The sequence below is a fragment of the Microtus pennsylvanicus genome, chromosome 7, assembly GCF_037038515.1.
Source record: "Microtus pennsylvanicus isolate mMicPen1 chromosome 7, mMicPen1.hap1, whole genome shotgun sequence".
Lineage (NCBI taxonomy): Eukaryota > Metazoa > Chordata > Mammalia > Rodentia > Cricetidae > Microtus > Microtus pennsylvanicus.
The window spans coordinates 48,796,480-48,816,369 of record NC_134585.1 but is presented as its reverse complement, the minus strand read 5'-3'; the positions used below and the strand labels follow the sequence as shown (position 1 = coordinate 48,816,369).

Sequence of the window (19,890 nt, the reverse complement as noted above, 5' to 3'; positions counted from 1 at the left end):
TTAATCAATAAAACTTTCCAGGTACTCTCTCTGTGTTGATAAACAACGTTCCTAAAGAAACTCAAGTTCTTAAACCTTGGAAAACTTATTTTTCTCGACAAGACTTTTCATGTGTGCCTACTGGCAGAAATTTACTTAAATAGGTTATACATCTTTACTTTCCAATTCTAGAAGACATTCTGATTATTAGGGACCTGTGGTAGAGTGGGAAAGACATGGCATTCTGCAAACTTTAACACTTTGTATATATATACATGTGTAAAAAAACATGTTTTCTTTATCTCTGGGAATTTCTACATTCTGTTTTGTGGCACTAACCAGATCTTCACATTTGATGAAGATCACCCGTGAAATTCATCACTCTTCATTGATCAGGCATTTTCACATCTGTGTGTTAAAAGTAGTATCATGCGTGTAAGGTCCAGGGGAATATCTGATTTTAATTTTTCACCTGAGTAATCTGTTGGTTGCAAGAGCTAAGCCCTGAAGGGAGTCTGATCCAGGGAGGCTTTGAATAGAGGAAACCGGACTGCGGTTTAGAGATGGCCAACAGGCAAAAGCAAGCAACTGACAGGAGAGGAACATGGAGGAATCTTATGGATCCCTGAAGCAGTACCTAACCCTGTTTATTTCTCTCCGTGTTAACTACCGGGAAGTTTAGTGGCAAATGTGAGCTCCCAGCATGGCGTTTCTCATTGTGGGTGGTTCAGTCTGCACTGTCGTGTGAAAGTTTGATGCAGTTGATACTGAAGCATTGCTCCTAGGGGAACGGAGTTAGGTTCGACAAGACTGTTTTCAATCACGAGTTAGTTATGCATAACCTCACTTTGTATGTTCTTTTTGTTATACACATCGTTTAGTCAATATGTATTGTTGATTGGCTCTCATCAAATGGTCAGTAACACTAAAACTCATGCTTGAACAATGCTTAACGTGCTCTTCCTGCGAGATACCACAGTCTCCTTACACTTAGGATTATCTAGGCAGCATTTATGCCCTATGACTAGGAGCCATTTCTAATTTTTTAATTGTTTGTCATGAACTTAATTTCCTTTCACTGCTGCTGCCTGCCATTTTTCTTTCTCTCTCTCATCCCCTTTCTCTCCCCCTGGAACCCTTCTTCACGAGTCACCCGCCCCATCTTCCATTCCTTTTGTGTAAGGCCACTATATTTAGAGTTCCTTTCCCTTGACCACGGGTGGAAGATTATTCAGTGAAGCAAGGGCCACTCATCAATGGCGACACCTCCGAAGGGAATGACACACATTTCCCTTAATACTTATTGTCAATTGTCAATCGCAGAGATGTGGAACCTCTCACAACCCATCCATGATGAAATGTTGGCAGGGCTACTCTTATACAGATAACAACAGCCACAGTGATTCCATGAGGGCAGCAGCCCTGTCGCGTCAAGGGAACATCTTTTGTTGTACATCTTCCACTCTCTGGCTCTTTTTCCTACTCCCCTTCTGTACTCCCTGAACCTTAGAGAGAGTGATACAGCTGCCTCTTTTAGGGCCAAGCGCTGTACCATTGTTTATCCTCACATTTTAAACAGAAAATTGCTAACAAAAGGTATGTTTTAATTAGGGAAATAAAAGTAGCACTAAATAGTGGCTCTTGTTTACATCATCAGACCTGAAATAGGACAGTAAAGTTCTCTGTTTAACTTAACTGGACATGTGTGTCAGGAGACAGTTTTTTATTGTCCTTTACACATCTGTAGATAACTGCCACCACATTGACAGGATTGATTTGGCAGTTATAAATTAATCTTAATTAAAAGGCAGTTAGATATCACATATGGAATCCAGGAATAAGATTCTATTTGTAGGACCATAGTCTATAGACCAAACGTTCTCTTGATTCTATTCCTTTTGTGCCTTATTTTCCATTTTCCTGAATTTCAATTTCAACTTAATTCTTTTATATGTATACACACACACGTGTGTGTGTGTGTGTGTGTGTGTGTGTGTGTGTGTGTGTGTGTGTTCAAACAATTTCTTCACAGCATTTAGGGAATGATAGAGCTAGTGGGTGGGTTCATTTTATCCTTTAATTAAGAGACAAGAAAGAGTTCAGGACAAACCAAAGGTAATGTTAGTTGACAAGCATTACAATTTCTCCAGAAGAGGAGGGGCCTCCAATCTAAGGAGACCATAGTCTCTAAAGGAGTAGGAATTTTTGTTTGGTTTTTACTGTGTCAAACCCAGTTATTTCTCTTCCCTCCCTGTTATCATTGGCCCATAAGTATCTATATTTCTCTCCTATAACACGGAACTTATATGGTGGGTGATGGTAAAGAAACTGACAAGCCAGGAATGCCCTCCCTTCTTGCTGCCAACAAGGTATTTGAGACCAACAAAGCACACTTGAATATAGAAGTCCAGCTCTCACTAGTTCCCTGTTGGGGACATTCAGAATATAGTGGATGTGTAGTCCCCTCTAGAAATGATTAGGTCTAGTGACCTCCATTTGCACATATTCACTGGTTTACCTACCCTGCAGCCCCCCCCCCTTCCATTTCCATTCTCTTCAAAGGCAGCATCAGCATTACACTAGAAGAAAACGGGATCAGTAGCATATTCCCAGTAAGATCAAAAGTTAATAAGCAGAAATTAAATGTCTATCTTCAAGTTTCTAGTTAGGTGCGGAATCTCAACCCTTTGGAGACGATGTTGGTGCTAAACTGCTCCACCAAATTACTGATACTGGAGAAAATGTTGAAGAGTCACTTTCCTGAATCACTCAAGGTATTGTGAGCCTAATCATACTGCGTTTCTTTATGGTGTTAATCCAGGAGGTAATGTCAAATGTGTGGCTGTCCCTGCTCTTCTCTGATGAACACAAGTTAGTTTCCCAGTCTGCTCCTGTCATTCTTCTGTCATCCCAGAGGACTCCTTAGGGAAATTTGGCCAATGGTGGACTGTATTATTTCTGAACATGGTTTAAATGATAGAATTTGGTGATGCTGAAGGTAAGACTATGCTTGAGAACTGAAGTTTAGTTCTCCTCTAAACTTGTTACCTCTGTCTGGGTCCCTCACGCCTCCAATCTAAAATCCCAGAGGGCCTGCTGATCACTCTGTGACAGTGTTGAAGATGTCATAAATCAATATTATAATAAATGTAAAAATGAGGCTGCTGTGAGCAATGAGGTTGCCTTGGAGTTGTGTTTGATGATGATGATGATGATGATGATGAAGAAAATACTGTGATATTAGCTCAACAATCCTTGCTATGCTGCAACTTTTACTAATTCTGTGTGTACATGATGTTTTGGGGACAGACATTTCTCTTAATGAAGGAAAAAGATGGGAAAGACATCTTTTTCAGAACAACTTCTTTATTACCTTCATATTAATTGGTGCTTAGTCACCAAGCAATCTCTCTCAGAATTATAGGATATCAGGATTTAACAGACTTTTTACTAGTTTCAGTGGTCCTATTTGAAATGGTAACTCCATATTGTGTATATGTGTGTGAATATTTCTCTAATTCCTCTCTCAACTGGAATAGCTAAAGGTCTCTGGTTCTCTGGCTCAGGTGTATGGAGCAGTGATGAACATAAATCGTGGTAATCCCTTTCAAAAGGAAGTAGTATTGGACTCATGGCCCGACTTCAAAGCTGTCATCACTCGGCGACAGAGAGAGGTACTGTGCTGAAAAGCACCTGAGAAACATTAAAAGTAAAAATTGGCTCCAACTGGAAAGAAGGGGTTAGATAAAGGGAATGGTATGACCATTACAATAGCACACATTATCTTAACATGTGATGCACGTCATCAGCGGTTTGTAGGTGACTACTTTGGAGTCTCAGATGGAAGATTGCTAGCCGGGAAGTGTTCCCTTAGCATCTCACAGTCTCTAGAAGATGAAGCACCCAATATGTACATAGTAGCTCCTTTACTAGTAGATTTCTTATGACTAATGAATTTGGGAATTTTAAAAAACATTAAGAAAACTTAAGAAAGTCAGCATAATGAGATCAATGTTCTCATTCTCCCTCTGAGACTAAAGAGAACCTCAAGGGATCAGAGATGATCTGCCCTCTGCATGAGGAAGGTGGTGAGGGCCGTGGTTCTTACATGGTGCTCACTGACTTTTACCTTCATCTGAGGCAACTCAGCAGAGGCACTGCTCAGGCTACTACAGTTTTAATTTTTATAAATTAAATCCTAGAAAGTTGGAAAGTTCTTAAAACTTTCTTAGTTCTGGAAGAAAGAATCAAGGGGGGAAAAGTCACAAAATTTCTAATTTTCTCACTATAGTATATTAGCCTCATTCTTGTTCTCTGTTTCTGTGTAACTGATTTGAACAATTGAAACTTAGCTAGGTGGTAATAATAGCTAGTCTTTCCAGGGCATGGATTACCTAGCTTGGGTATTGCATTCATGACTATGTCTTCTGCCCAAGACTGAGACCGATAACCTTGACCATTACACAAATGCATATGCTGTGTTCTACAAAGATATCAGCGCTTACCAACAGCTATTGGAAGATCGTGACGTTATCAACTGGGACCAAGTTTTTCAGATACAAGGTAAGGTCAAGTTCAAAGCATACATTATATGCTCACATGTTCCTTTCTTATCACATATACCAGAGAGGTATGAAAAGATACCATGGAGACTAGAGAGATAGCTCAGTGGTTAAGAGTGCTTGCTGTTCTTCCGGAGGACCAGAGCTCAGTTTCTAGCACCATGTTAGTGTTAGGCAGTTCAAACCACCTGTGTGTGACTTCAGCTCCAAGGAATTTGAAACCATCTTCTGGCCTTTGCAGTCAATGTGCCCATGTGTGCGTACACACACACACACACACACACACACACACACACACACTTTTATAGATCTCTTAAAAGATATTACATACATGTGCAATATATAGAGATAGACACTTAGAGATAAGTCCATAAATACTTAACATATATACTTGAGTTTTATACAGTTACTATTCCTATACTAGAGTATGTATGTTATCTTTGGCTTGGATCACTTATTTTTCCCTTGTAGGCAATATTTTGAGTGTTGGGTATGAGGGAACCCACTTGTAATCCCAGTGTTTATGAGGTAGAAGCAGAAGGATCCAAATTTAAGGCCTGCCTAAGCCATATAGACTACATATATAGCACATGGTTAAAAAACAATAAAATACAAACCTTTTGATTACTTAGCTATAACGCAGTTTTGTAATAAGGGACACTAGTTATTGCATCTGTAATTTTAGTAGCATTAACCTGTAAACTTTCTAGTCTTTACTGAGACTCAGCTCAGAGAGGGAGGTGCCAAGGCTCAGCCACCATACTGCATTCCATATGCCTTCTCACCCAGTTGTCGTCTTGAGGCCATACTGAGAAGTGACTCACAAATGGGGAGGAAAACAGAGTCACATAACATGCTTCAGTAATGAGCCTAGAAGAAAGAAAGCCACGTTACAGAGGACTCTGTCCACCCATAGTCAGACTGCAAAGGCTAGAAAACAGGGCACTTGGAGAGAGGGCAATGCTGTAGCTCTTAAGAGCGGAGACCAAAGTCTATTTGTACACTGGGGTTGGGGAGACAGTTCCCAGAACACTGCCTGATAAATATCAAACAAAGGGGTATAACTAATTAGCATGTTGGGAGAAATGAGTGGGATCTGGATGAACCAACTGAGCTCAATCTTCCAACCCCAGGCTGCACCTGGAATACCATAAGGGACGTTGTGGAAATGGACAGGAAGCTTTAAAGTTGCCTTGTGTTCTAGTCTCATTCCTGTGGATGATAAAATATCATGACCAAAAATAGCTTAGGGGCAAAAGGAGTTTATTTCACCTTACAGCTGAAATAATTTCCTCATCAGTCCCTGGGGGTCAGTCAAGGTACTAACTTCCAACACTGCATCCAAGAACAGAGAAGTCACGGGCAGAGAAACGAGGACGTGCCCATACACGCTCATTCACTTAGCTGCTTGCTTGCACTCAGTTTTATTTCTCTACTCTTAGTTCAGGCCTGATTCCTGCCAAAGCTGCCACCCACAGCGGGCTGGTTCTCTCCAGATCAGTTAACTGATTAAGACAATACTGCACAGACCTGCCCACAGGCTAACCCCCAGGTAGTCAATCCTTAGTGAGACTTCTTTCCCTTGTGATTCTAGCTTGTTAAGTTGAAGGTAACCATCACTCCTTACCATATTAAATAAATCTAAACTCTTATATAAACAGCCGCCTTTAACTTTTAAAGCTATAAATAAAAAAAGACAATTCTCTTCAATAAAATTAATTTGAGGTATTAAGTAAATTAACAAATGAAACTTCCAGTAAGAAATTCCAAATTCCCTTGAGATATTTCCAGCAGTAGTAGAAGCGCATGACTGGTGATGACGACATAATTTGATTTGTAGATCAAGAGGAGAATGTCTGTAGCAATACATAGATAACTAACTGTATCGTGGTTAAACATGACAGGCTATCAGACAGTGGTATTGATGACAGTTGGCATAAAAATGCTGAACTAAATGACTGTGCTTCTGTGTCTGTCATCATCCAGGGCTGCAAGGTGAATTATATGCTGTTTCCAAAGCCGTTGCCAATGCAAAGCTGTTGGATTTGGATATACAGCTGTCTTCCTTCAAGGCTGTCCATTTTTCTCCTGTTTCATCTGTGCCAGACCACGGTTTCCTGTATGTAAAACAGGTTCTACATTTGGAGCTGGATTTACTGTTATGCAAGTCCTAATAACAATGCTGGAATAGTTATTATTGTGAAAGAATAGTTAGGCTTTAAGAATTGGGCCATTGGACTAAGGGTGTGTGTGTGTGTGTGTGTGTGTGTGTGTGTGGTGTTTTATGTACACTCTTTTTCTCTCCCTGTGTTTTTTAAGAAAAACTAATCCTGTTTGTCTTCCCCAGCCTTGGCTAGCCACTGTTCATTCCCTGTTTTATAAAGATTAGGATTTTAGATTCTTCATGTGAGTGAGATTGTGTGCTCTCTGACTTTCTGCACTTGGCTTATTTTGATTAATATAACATCAGTGAAAATGATGCTAGTAGTAGTAATAGTAATAATAATAATATATATGTGTGTGCTAACTGTGGCCTGGTTTATGATTCAAGAATCTAGCAACAAAATCAAAAGAGGTTCTAACACTCTACCCCTCGAGATAATAGCAAGTCGGATACTGGGAACAAAATAGGGAACCACAGGATTGGCATCAGCTAGGTGTCTGCCTCCTTTGGGAGTGAGTCCAGTCAACTGTCTGCTTGTGACTGGCTGAACCCTGAGAGTCTGTTATTTTTCTGCATCAATACAAAAGCAATCCAAATATAAATTAAGTTATACTTCTTCTCCCAGAAAGCGAAGATGTAGAAGCAGCCTCGACCACACGGCAGTCCGCATAGCTGACGAAAACAAGTGGGCATGAAGCTAAATTTCACGTGACGGTCTTTCAAGTGGGAAGCGTTTTAAGTACTAAATTCTTGAAAAAGCCAAACATAGTCTTAGAGATGATTTCCATTTATGGTCGGTAGGAAAAGGGTAGCTATTGGTAGTCACGTGACTACCAATTTATTGATTTATTGATTTTCTTCCAGAACTGGGCCTACCCCGAGACTGACCTACCTGAGCGTCTCCGATGCTGATCTCCTCAACCGGACTTGGTCCCGTGGCGGCAACCAGCAGTGCCTGCGGTACATAGCCAAACTCATCGAGTGCTTTCCCAGCGTGTGTGTGCGTGACGAGCAGGGAATCCCCGTATCCTGGGGTATCACCGACCAGTTTGCCACCATGTGTCATGGCTACACCCTACCTGACCATCGCAGGAAAGGTTACAGTCGACTGGTGGCCCTCACACTGGCCAGGAAGTTGCAAAGCCGTGGATTCCCCTCCCAGGGAAATGTCCTGGATGACAATGTGGCTTCTATAAACCTCCTGAAGAGTGTCCATGCTGAGTTCTTGCCTTGTCGGTTCCATAGGCTTATTCTCACCCCTGCCGCTTTCTCTAGACAAACTCACCTTTAGCTCAGAGAAACTCCAAGAATGTTCTACTTTCCCTGAATATACACCCTGTTTTAGCTACCTGTGAAATGTGAATTAAACCAAAAAAAGCATGTCATTGAAAAGGGTCTGAAAAACACATGCCAGATCACCCTGAGAAACCCTTTCCTTCTTAGATTTCCACCATCAAGAATTCTGAGGGCTAGGGTCCCAGTAACTATGTCTCAGAATAGAGGGTGTGTGTCCTCTGTGAGGACCCAGTGCAAGGACAATACCTTTAAATTCAGCCGTTCCTGGACTACTGTTAGAAACGGCTGAGTGAGAAAGCGTGGTATAATATAGAGCCATTGGCCTCCTGCTCCATAGTCTCCAGCCATGCCACTCCCTCCTGCTGTAAAATCTTTAAGCTCCCGACCTGTCTTGGGTCCCCCTTCAGTGGCTGACTGCTGGTTCTGACGGTGACATTAGCTATAGCTCTTCCTTGGGAGTGGTTTATCAGAGCACCCAGGCTGAGAGATTGCAACACAAAGGCCGACCTGTCCCCATAGCTCCTGATGCACCGAGCACCTGGCAGAACCTGAAAATTTGCATTTCCCAGTTTTCCTTCTCATTTGCCTTGGATGAACAACTGCCATCATAAGGCAAGACCTTACCCATGAACTCTTCCAGACACCTGAATGATAATCTACTTTTTTATGAAAATCTGAAATTCACATATAGGTGTGTATGAAATTATAAAAATGGCAGATAAGATGTGTTTCATGCATATTTTCTATAGGTATATATTTATAATCCTTGAATATTGATATTATAATCAACTTTGACCCTCTTATTACATTGAAGAAATTTTAAATCTAGAGGCAATAAATCCTTCAAGATTACATTTACTATGATCAGTACTGGAAAGCCAGATGTCTGTAATTTTTATTTTAGTTCTCAAATAGTTAAATTAATTTATTATTATTGTACTGTTGTGATTCATCTTTGTGTTATTTGGTCTCAGTGTATAAATCAGAGGACAATAGATAGGGGTTAATTTTCTGTTTCCATTTTGTGGGTCTCAGAGCTCAAACTCAGGCCCTCAGACTCAATGGCCAGCACCTTTATCTGATAAGTCATCTCAGCATCCCTGTTATCATTATTTTAAATTTAATTTCCATTGGTCTAGTCATTTGTAATTTTCAATAATGTAATAATGTAACAAACAACAGGATGAAAGCAGACATCAATGCAATGGGTGAACTTATGTAGACTCAGTAAAGTTGACTTCATCATACAGAAACCACTGCTTCCTCTCCCCTGGAACTTACAAAATCTTAGTTACAAAAATAAAGCAAAATCCAATGTTTAGGTGTTTATTCTGTGAGGAGACAAAATGGTTGGTGTGCATGAGATTTTAATAATAAGACTTCTTGAGGGTGGATTCATTCCTAGGTGATCCTTAGCCAATGGTTACCTAGGAACTCATCCTTGGTACCAGAGAGAAATAAGAGGAGTCCATAAAACTCTGGGGAAAACACGGGCTAATTTCTGCCCTTGGGATGCTCATTATCTTTAGCCCTGACTCAACATGAGTAGCACCTGCCGCAGTCTTGGTGTTATCATTATTGCTTGTTTCTTCCTAGTGATAATTTATCTACCATTTATAGATAAGTACACCAAGCACTGTATGCTCATAATGTAATCTTCAGGATAGATGAACTGTTCTCTTACTGAGTTAGTGATGTAATGACTCATCAAAAATTATTCAGTGTTTAAGTGGCAAAATCATGACCATAATCTGAATCTGTTGCATCCCTAATTGTACACTTAACATGGTGTTATTAGTTGTTATTCTCAGTAGGAACTTTCAACTCCTTTCTGTATGGTCCGAGAAGCACCCCCACCTCCAAATCTCACATTCTCAGAGAATCTCCAACAAAGAAAAGACTCAAAAAGCCCACTTCTGCATTCTGGGCTGCTGTGGTGGCTCCTCCTCTGAGCCTTAAGTCAGGAGCTGTGTTATAGTTGTTACAGTTTTAGAAGGATGAGAACACCAGTGTTTGCAAAATGAAGATGACCATAGGCCATTGTGTTGTAGAAGGTTGTAGAGGTTGTAGAAGAAAGGATATTAACATCTCTCTCTCTTGCTGTGGTGAGGTTGTAGAAGAAAGGATATTAACATCTCTCTCTCTTGCTGTGGTGAGGTTGTAGAAGAAAGGATATTAACATCTCTCTCTTGCTGCAGTGAGGTTGTAGAAGAAAGGATATTAACATCTCTCTCTTGCTGTGGTGAGGTTGTAGAAGAAAGGATATTAACATCTCTCTCTCTTGCTGTGGTGAGGTTGTAGAAGAAAGGATATTAACATCTCTCTCTTGCTGTGGTGAGGTTGTAGAAGAAAGGATATTAACATCTTTCTCTTGCTGTCTTCTGAGGTTTGGACTTTATTTACATGCACCCTGCTTTTTTCTCAGACCTGGGAAAACTGGCTTCAGCAAGTGATGCTTCTCGCCTTTGCTGTGAACACAAACTGAGATGGTCCCCCACAGTTCCTTTGGGAACAAAGCTGCTTCTTTTAGTTGTTTTAATTAGCCTCATGTCATTTGGAACCTTCTAGAAATGATTCCATTATCTCCTCATTTTCAAAAGTGTTTACCTCTAACAATTGACAACATTTTTGGTCATTTTTCAGTTTCATTGTCTGTATAAATAGGAAATAATTTTGTATAATTTAATTAAAACTTATACAAGTATAAAAAATTATGAGCCTATATATTTATGTGTTAAACAAAATTGGATCATATTTTAGTATGATGTCATTCATTAAATATGTAATTTTGTCTAAAAATATTGGGCGCAATGTTTAATTTTTCCCTTCTAATTTGCACTGCACTAACCATTCTATCATACATGGAGCTGTGATGGAAATATTGGTTCAACTTTCAACTCTGTTTTAATCATATTTAAGGAATGTATGGATGTATCCAGAAATGCCAAGAGGAAGGATGGGATGAGAGAGGAGTAGTGATTATAGACCTTTATTTACTAGCTTAAAAAAATTTCTTCTGTGTACTACAAACCAATGCAGACTTTTAAAGTAGAGCTTTATCTTAATTAAACTTAATTAAGCAATCTCTTTAGTTACGACTTGAAAGGCTACGAAGTAAGCAAGAGACAAAAATGATTTGGATTTGGGTACTGGCAAAGCTGAACATGAAATGTGAACAGTTACCTGAGTCCCTAGGGAGGAAATGTGAGGATTGAGCTGAGTAACTATCGGGTATAGTGAGCAATGAATGCCAGTTATGAGTGAATTCTCAGTACTGTGAGAACTAGCTGGTAGGATATTTCAGAGACTAGAAACAATGTCTGGGTCAGGGATGGTTGGAAGGAGTGAAAACGCTTGTTTAGTCTTAGACTGTTGAACTCTAACGAGTTGTGGAATAGGAAGCGGTGGTGTCAAGTTGAATGCCAAGTTTTAAGCACAGAGATGTCTAAGATATAAATATATAGTCGGGAATCATCAGGATGCAGACAGAAAGAAACCGGAGTTTAACTGAGACTGTTTAGAACTAGACCTTGAATAAGTCACTTTAGGTAAGTGGAGGCAAAGGATCTAGAGTGGAAAAGGCAAGACAAACACCGTCAGATGGCCATCACAGAGAAGAATTTCCTAGATGGGAAATGATCAAGCTGTGAAGTTTTGCTGAGGCTCAAGAACACAAACTGAGAGTCTGGAGTTGTGGGGCAGGTCTGTAATCCTACTCGGTGGGAGGTGGAGGCAGGATTCAAATCCATCATCAGCTAAAAAATGAGTCTGAGGTCAGTCCAAATTACATGAGATTATCTCAAGTGTAGTGAAACTACAAGGGAATATGAAAGGAGAAGTCTCTGTTGCACCACGGTGAACTTTGAAAATGCACATGCTAAAAAATCCCAGGAGAAGCCGGGCGGTGGTGGCGCATGCCTTTAATCCCAGCACTCGGGAGGCAGAGGCAGGCTGATCTCTGTGAGTTCGAGACCAGCCTGGTCTACAAGAGCTAGTGCCAGGACAGGCTCCAAAGCCACAGAGAAACCCTGTATCGAAAAAACCAAAAAAAAACCAAAACCAAACAAACAAAAAAACCCAGGAGGGATGAGATTCCAGATGGATGACTCTGTTTGCACACACCCTGGAAGCAAACCAGGCAAAAACAGGCCCCAGCTTCTGAAATGAGAATTGGGGTATGGTTCAGGAAGGCTGGGTTTCTTTCAGTGTTAGGGCACTTCCTGGATAGGTTTCACTTTGTGAAAAGGCATCAACTTACAACAGCCCCAATACGTCTGCGTATCTGTTTTATTTTGCAATAAGAAAAATCATTAAAAGCAAATGAGCTGGAATCTAACAACACAACGGCCCTTTGACCTAACTCTCTACCCATAAAATGTATTATAAAACGAATTGCAAAGATGTAAAAGCCCTGCTTATAAGGAAAACTACTTTTTAAAGTAGCACAGTGATGAAATATAATGCAGCCACCAGGTGAACTAATATGGTATATCAGAAGATTGTGTTAATGAGGGAAAGTACATAATGCGTAAATGTAAAACAGTTACAGAAGCATATATAACCTAGTTAAACTTTAACTGAAGCGTACGGAGGATGGGAATAGACCTGAAGGCAGCTTAATGATGTCCACTGAGAGAGAAGAGCCCTTGGTGAGTAGTAACAAGCCCTGTATGGTGCAGCCACAGCTGGGCAGGATGATATACGGAGTCAGTAGAGGAAACCTGCTCCATGTCTCCAAGATGTGCACTTCTTTGGGTCTTGTAAGCGACTAATATTTCCTCAAAAATGAACTGACTCCTCTGAGATTCACCAGGGCAAAGTGACAAAACAACCAAGAACAGAATACAAAATATTCTCAAACTTCTGTAGCTAAGGCAGACATGCAGAGATTAGCACACACCCTGGAGGAGAACCTTAGTGAGATCACAAGCTGGGACTTTCTTGTTCTATGTTTTTTCATGGTGATTTGACTTCTGAGGATGCAAACAAGGTAACTATACATTAAATTCACTTAAGTTGCCCAATTTAGACCTAAAGTTTATTTCATTTTTTTCTAATCTTCATAAACTTTCAGAACACAGAACAAAAGTAAAAGCAAGTGGAATAACATGGCCCAGATTGCAACAGTATCTTCCTTCTTGTTTGTGATAGTTGCTTAAAAATTTTGAGTGGGGGTATACTAAAGTAATAGAGGTATAACACAATATTGGCATATGTTTCCACTTTCGAGGAGGCAGACTTAACAAACTAGTTCACTTTTTAACAGTTTCTCCAAGCCCAAGTTTTTTTTTTTTAACGTAAGTCCCAACCATGAAATTCAGTGTGTGAATCTCCCTGTTCTTCCTAGCATTAACCTTGTACTGTGCCTGAAGACTGGAATTAACCTGGAAAGGTTGACTGAACACGCCTCCTCCTTTCCTGATCCCACATAAAGCTCGGCAGGGTGGATTGCCACATGTCCCCACCACCGCTCCAACCTCGTTCACTCTGTGATTTTCTTTTTGGGAAACTTCTGTTCAGTCTCCTATCCCTCTGCTTTAAAATAAATGAAAGGAATGTAGCATGTAGGTAGGTCTTCCTCCCCAGCTTTCTCTTCACTCAACAGACCTGTGTTTCCAAGGCAAAACGGACATGAGATATTAAAGACTGTTGAATGAATACAGAGCCTATTATAGGACAGGCAGGTGGTGAGCCAAGACCATGCAGTTTCTATAGTGAACACTAGATGTCAGAGTTTAGTTCTAGATTATTTTCTATTTTTCTTTAACTTTTTCTGATTCTTCGTAGATTTCACACCATGCATCCTGATCCCACTCATCTCCCCATCCCCTCACCTGTGCCCTCTGACCTTGTGACCACCCCCCATAAAAAATAAAATTTAAAAGTATAGCCAAAAGACTAAACAAAATAACAACAAAATCTCCACGTGGAAGCTAGTATGGCCCAGTGAGTCACACAGTACACCCCGTCGTCCATACATCTTTACTTGTGTTTTTTACAATGGGAATGTTTTGGTGTGGTTTGAGGCCTCTGGTTTCTGCCACCCTATCCATACTAGGCCCTCACTGGGACTCCTCCAGGATATCCTGTTGTCCTGTGTCATGGATATCCTGCAGCATTGGATCTGCAGGAGTGGGGACTGGCCCCTTCACATACTGTAGCCATTCAGAGATGAGGTGGATGTTAAGATAGGCCAACTCATATGCCTGGTTCTGAGCCTGGGGAGTAGCTGCATTGGTCAGCCCGCCAGCTTTCCCTCTTAGTCACCAACAGGGTAGCTCTCCACAGCACTTCCCAGCTAACTCACCCAGCACAGCAGGCGGCAAGAAACAGGGACGGTTCTCCTGTTCTCAGTACCTTCTTGGGTCAGGCTCTCCACACTCAAACCACTGCGGCCCAGGAGAGGTGTATAGCACACTCTTCCATTTGCTGCAGTTGGTGGGGGACAGGGCCAGCTTGTCCATTCTTATGTCTCTGGCAACTGGATCTCTTGCCTGCCACAGTTGGCAAGGAGCAGGGGGAAAGAGCCACGGTGTGGCATACAGGGATGGGGCAGGTTCTGCTCCGCTGCTCTCATGTCCACAGGACTGGCTCAACCGCCCCACCGTCACCCGTGCCGCCAGGGTCAGCTCTAGTGTGCTGCTCAGGCGAGGTGCAAGGCCGAATCTCCAGTGTGCTACAGCTGGTGATAGGCAATGCCAGCTCCCCTGCAGGTGGCAAGGGACAAAGGAGGAAGGGCATCTTTCTTCACCCTTGCCACCACATGGCTGTGGGCTCAATTCTCCTGCTCTCACACCCTCCAGCCTGTGCCCCATCTGTGCCCCACCTCCTCACCAAGAGGGTCAGCTCTACCGTGCAGGTACTCACCTGGGTGAGATGCAGTGCCTGTTGTCTCAGTCTCATGACCCCAGGGCCAGCTTTCCCAGCTGTAGGCAGTGAGGGGGAGGGAAGGAGAGAGGTCTTCTCTCACTTGCCCATTCCACCATATGGCAAATGAAGGGCCTTTTAAACATTGAAACATTTTAGTTCTTTTTAAAATGTCTGCCCTGCCAGCCTCTGATTTGTTTTTATATTGCTTTTATTTACCCTTTAAGAATCACTTTGAAGTACAAAATGCTTTCTTATAACAATAGACATTACACCCCAGTGTAAACAGTGTACATCCAACACAGTCACAAAGCTCATCTCACAGGCTTGTTGCTCATAGTAACAACTATTAAAAATGTATGAGCTACCGGGTGATGGTGGTGCACACCTTTAATACCAGCCCTCGGGAGGCAGAGGCAGTCAGATAGATAGCTCTAAGTCTGAGGCCAGTCTGAACGGCAGAGTGAGTTCCAGATCAATCAGGGCTACACAGACAAACACTATACAAAAAAAAGAAAAAAGAAAAGAAAGAAAGAAAAAAAGAAAGAAAGAAAGAATCCCCCTAAAAATTTCCCTATCTGTAACAAACATCACAAAGAACTATATTACTAACAGATATGGCAAACATACTTTTTTAGTAAATCCTTGAGTCCAAAATGATATGAAAAAAAGAGGAGGGGTAGCAAGCAAAGGCTATGGTTTGCAGAAGTATGTTTACTTATAAAAATTAGAAAGGATGATGACAAAGCTGTCATTCTGCACTACCTACTTTAATAATTGATGCAAGAAAGGAGGATCCGTTGCCATCATGAAAGAGATGATGGGAAACAGTAACAATGTAGGACAGAGGTCTTACGCCGCAGGCTAGTTGCTAACTGTAAAGGGGGAAAATCACCTTTGTAATATAGCTGTGCACTGGTGACTGATTCAGACAGGACTGTCAGCTCCAGGTAAGTGGAACAGCCTCATGCTAGGAAGTTCTAAAGGGTGCAATGTGCAATGCCAGCAATGCTGAGAGCTGTGCTTCACCCATTCCCAAGTAAAATCCTTGTCAAAAGTGTTTAGACATCTGTAGTGTGAATTCTAATTGGTCTTAATAATAAAAACCAGAGGTCAGATATCCAGGTAAATGGTGAAAGATCAGAGAAGTAAATGAGCCAGCTACTAGAAAGATGTTTGAACCACCATCTTGCAGCTCAATTTCTCGTTTAGATAGCTACAATTTCACGTTGCCCAGAGTGGCCTTGAACTCCTGATCTTCCTGCTTCTTTTCCCCAAGTACTGGGATTAAAGGTGTGTGCCACCACTGCTGTCTGCTCTCCTAAATTTTGGTACTAAATTAATCTAAGAATCAAAGAAAGAGTTGCATAAAAGACAAGATTCTATTTGTTTCTTAATGAAGTTATAGTGTTGAAAATAAATACATAGAGCCAGCCTTTGTTGGGTATGCCTTTAGCAGATGTGGAGACATTGGGATGGTGAATTCAAAGCTAACCTGGTCTACACGGTGTGAGCTCTAGACTAGTCTGATCTACATAGAAACATCCTCTCTCTTAAAAAAGAAAAAGAAAAGAAAAGAAACAAAGAAAAGAGAAAGAAAGAAAAAGAGAAAGGGAGATGAGAGAAGAAAGAGGAGGAGGAGGCAGGAAGCAAGAGGGAAAAGGAAAAAGAGAAAGAAATAAACAGAAATGGTGAGTTGATTGTTGAGGGGTTGAGAAACAGCAAAGGGAAGTCCAGACCAGCTCAACTCACTGTGTATTTTGCTCAAGCCTTACCCTGAAGGAGTGGATTATGCAATATGTACAAAACGGAGAGGGAAAAGCGATTATTACTAATCCTTCCTTTGAGCTGATAGACATTCCAGAATAACTTGTTTGTGAACTGGGTGAAAGGCGGTGGTTTTTTTTTTTTCTGTTTGTCTCTTGCTGAGAGTAACACATCCATGAATCTTCATACAGAGCTAAATATTTAGAGAACAAAATCTCTGTGGCTATAACATTATTCTTATGGTTGTCAAAGCCAGATTTTCAAAAAGAAAGAAAAAGAAAGAAAGAAAGAAAGAAAGAAAGAAAGAAAGAAAGAAAGAAAGGAAGAAAAGAAAACAGGAAGGGGCAGACAGAGACAGAGAGGGAAGTAGAATTTATACAATGATGTCACTTGAAGAAAAATGGTCTCGTACCCTAATCAAGACCAGCTCTTGTTGTTAGTTGCTCTTGATTATTGTGAAAAAAAAATCTATATCACAGTTTAGAGGAGAAGGATTAAATGTGGGTTGAAGTTACAGTGATTTATTTCTCTTCAGAGCCACCCAGTCTCATGTGCTTCAACAAAACATCAGAGACACCAATGTGTGGCAGAGGTTGTTCTCCACTTCCTGGTAAACAGGAAGGGAGAACCAGTACCCCAGGTGCACACTTGGCAGACACAGCCCCAGTGATTCACCCCCTCCAGCAATGTCTCACCCACTCCTAACGTGGATCCTCCTCTGGAGGCAGAACTTTCACACACATATGCCTGCAGGAGACACTTCATATTCAGACCACAACAGACACTAAGATACCAATCTTGGCCAGTTTCATTTGGAATATGTAATTGATGTTAATATATTGGGTCAAAGGTTACATTCTTTCTCTGGCAACACTACATGCTTCTCTTGAAGAAATGTATTTGTTTGTGTTGAAATAGGATACAGTCTGGAGAATACTGGGCATTCTTTAACGTCCTTGAGTGTTGACGCTGTTTATTTCTGGTGGCATGGTTTCTTGTTCTGTAAAATACTTGTTTATCATCAAAGAGCTGAGCCCTAAATTGATCTCTGACAGAAGAGAACTATGATAAATTTACTCTAAAACCTAGAATAATGCAGTCAATAATAAATTATAGTTTAAAATTTTCATGTAAGCAGCTACTTATTAATCAGAATGTCATATATAAATATATTACTGAGATACGTTTATATATACATATATATTATTCCTTGTGGTTAAATGGTTTTTTTAGTGTTTTTAACTAAGAATTTAAAAATATCTTAGCAACACTATTATACACAGGAATGGCCACCTTTTCTATGGTGTGTAAGTTCTTAAATGGTTCATAAAATATTCTGTAGTTAAAGTTGCAGGGACACAGAACACATGCAAGGTAAAGCTAAGTTTCCTAGGAAAATGCATAGAACAAAACATAAACGTTTTGAGTTCAATGTGTTAAACAAGATTCCATGTTGTAAATATTATCTCAGGGGCTCTCCGCCAGATGACTCAGCTGGTAAATGTACCTGCTACCAAGACGAACAACCAGTGACCTGTCTTTGCAACACACATGATTGGAGAGGAAAGAACTTACTCCACAAGTTCTCCTCTGCCTCTTGTACTGTAGAAAGTACATGCAAACACACACACACACACACACACATGCAACACACACACACATATGCACACAAATACACATACATACAAAAGCACATGTAAACCTTTGACTTCCATTCTTCTGGGTATAAGAAACTTATAAAAACCATGCAATCACTTCTCAGTTTAAAAGAAACCTGAAACTTTAAAAATTAAAGTATGTTTTATATTTTTATATATTTGATGATTTATGAAAGCTTAGGAGAGCATTTCATTTTAATTCTGTAACATCTCAAGAAGCATTTGGAGAAAGTGCTGTTTATGCTTTTTACAGGTTGAAGTTGTAATGGTCTGTCCTGCCCCTTTAAGAGACAAGCTTAGACAACAATGAGGACCCTACGAGAGACATACATAGATACATAGATCTAACCTTCATGGGAAGTAGAAAAAGACAAAAATCTCTTGAGTAAATTGGGAGCATGGGGACCTTGGGAGAGGGTTGAAGGGGAAAAGAAAGGCAGGGAGGGGAGCAGAGAAAAATGTAGAGCTGTGCCCCTCCCTTCTCCCTACTTCTCCCTTTCCCCCTCCTTCCTCCTTTCTCTCTCTCTCTCTCTCTCTCTCTCTCTCTCTCTCTCTCTGCTTTTCTCCCTTCTCCCCTTCCTCCTTTTCCCTCCACAACCCACTAAATAAATATCCAACCTCACTCCACATGGCATGCCTATCTGTCTGGGTCTCTCACCTGCCACACAGCAGCTCCATGCCTAGGACCTGGCTGCCTTCGTGGCCCGCCATGGTCTTGTGCCCACTGCCCACTGCCACCACTTGGGACCACAGCATTTTATTTTTAACATAACAGAAGTCACGGAACCCACATGCACACTTAGACACACACAATAGCAAGGACACACTTGAAGAAATGTTATATTTCTTTTCACAGTAGAGATGGATTAGTCACAGAATGTCAGCTATAAACGGGAAGTGTGATTAAGTTCTCCTTTAAGATGCTTGTCATCTTCAATATTATTCATAATGAGATTAGCTTTTACTTATATTGAGTCACCTCACATTTTCTCAAACCTACGCTTTGTGTTCATAGATATTATTCATTAGTTTTCTGCTGGGGGGATTCGGTCTACCATATGTAGTAATTAGGTTGGATAAGGTTTGAAAGATTTTCTTATGTCTGACCTCAGAGTCTGCACTTGTGTGGGGTAAAAAGGAAGGGAACAGAAAGGGAAGGGAAAAGAAAACAATAAGGAAGTAAGATGTCCATAATTTCATTAAATACATGATAATGTGGGGAGGGGAAGCCATTGAGGGAGAGGAAGGACAATAAAACTGCAGTCCTGTTGACCAGTAATAAAAGCAACACAGGAATGAGAAAACAGAGTTAAGAGAAGAGAGGAGCTGGGTGTGGTGGCACATGCCTTTATACCCTAACCTAAAGGCTCTCTGATTTGGGGCCAGGCTGATACATACCCCATTCTGGGACAGTCAGTACTACATAGAGAGAAAGACCCAGTGTCAACATGGTAGGGGGAGGGCGAGCAGAGACAAAGAGAAAATGATGTTAATCTTGTAATGTGGGATGTTTGGGTTTTGATGTGAACGGGGAATATTCTGAAGAGCTATCCAGTAGAAAATTGACCAAGGACATTTTTTTATTAGGTCTTGATTG

The 19,890-nt window shown here is 40.9% G+C and overlaps 1 protein-coding gene across 1 annotated transcript; it reads left to right on the top strand.

The window, feature by feature from the left end:
* Nucleotides 1-2,675: 2,675 nt before the first annotated feature.
* On the top strand, nucleotides 2,676-8,001 carry Glyatl3 (glycine-N-acyltransferase like 3). Its single transcript, XM_075978914.1, has 5 exons — nucleotides 2,676-2,753; nucleotides 3,546-3,653; nucleotides 4,416-4,542; nucleotides 6,528-6,660; nucleotides 7,570-8,001. Exons 1-5 carry the CDS (start codon nucleotides 2,676-2,678, stop codon nucleotides 7,994-7,996), a joined length of 873 nt encoding a protein of 290 aa, XP_075835029.1. The 3' UTR covers nucleotides 7,997-8,001.
* The last annotated feature ends 11,889 nt before the right edge of the window (nucleotides 8,002-19,890 follow it).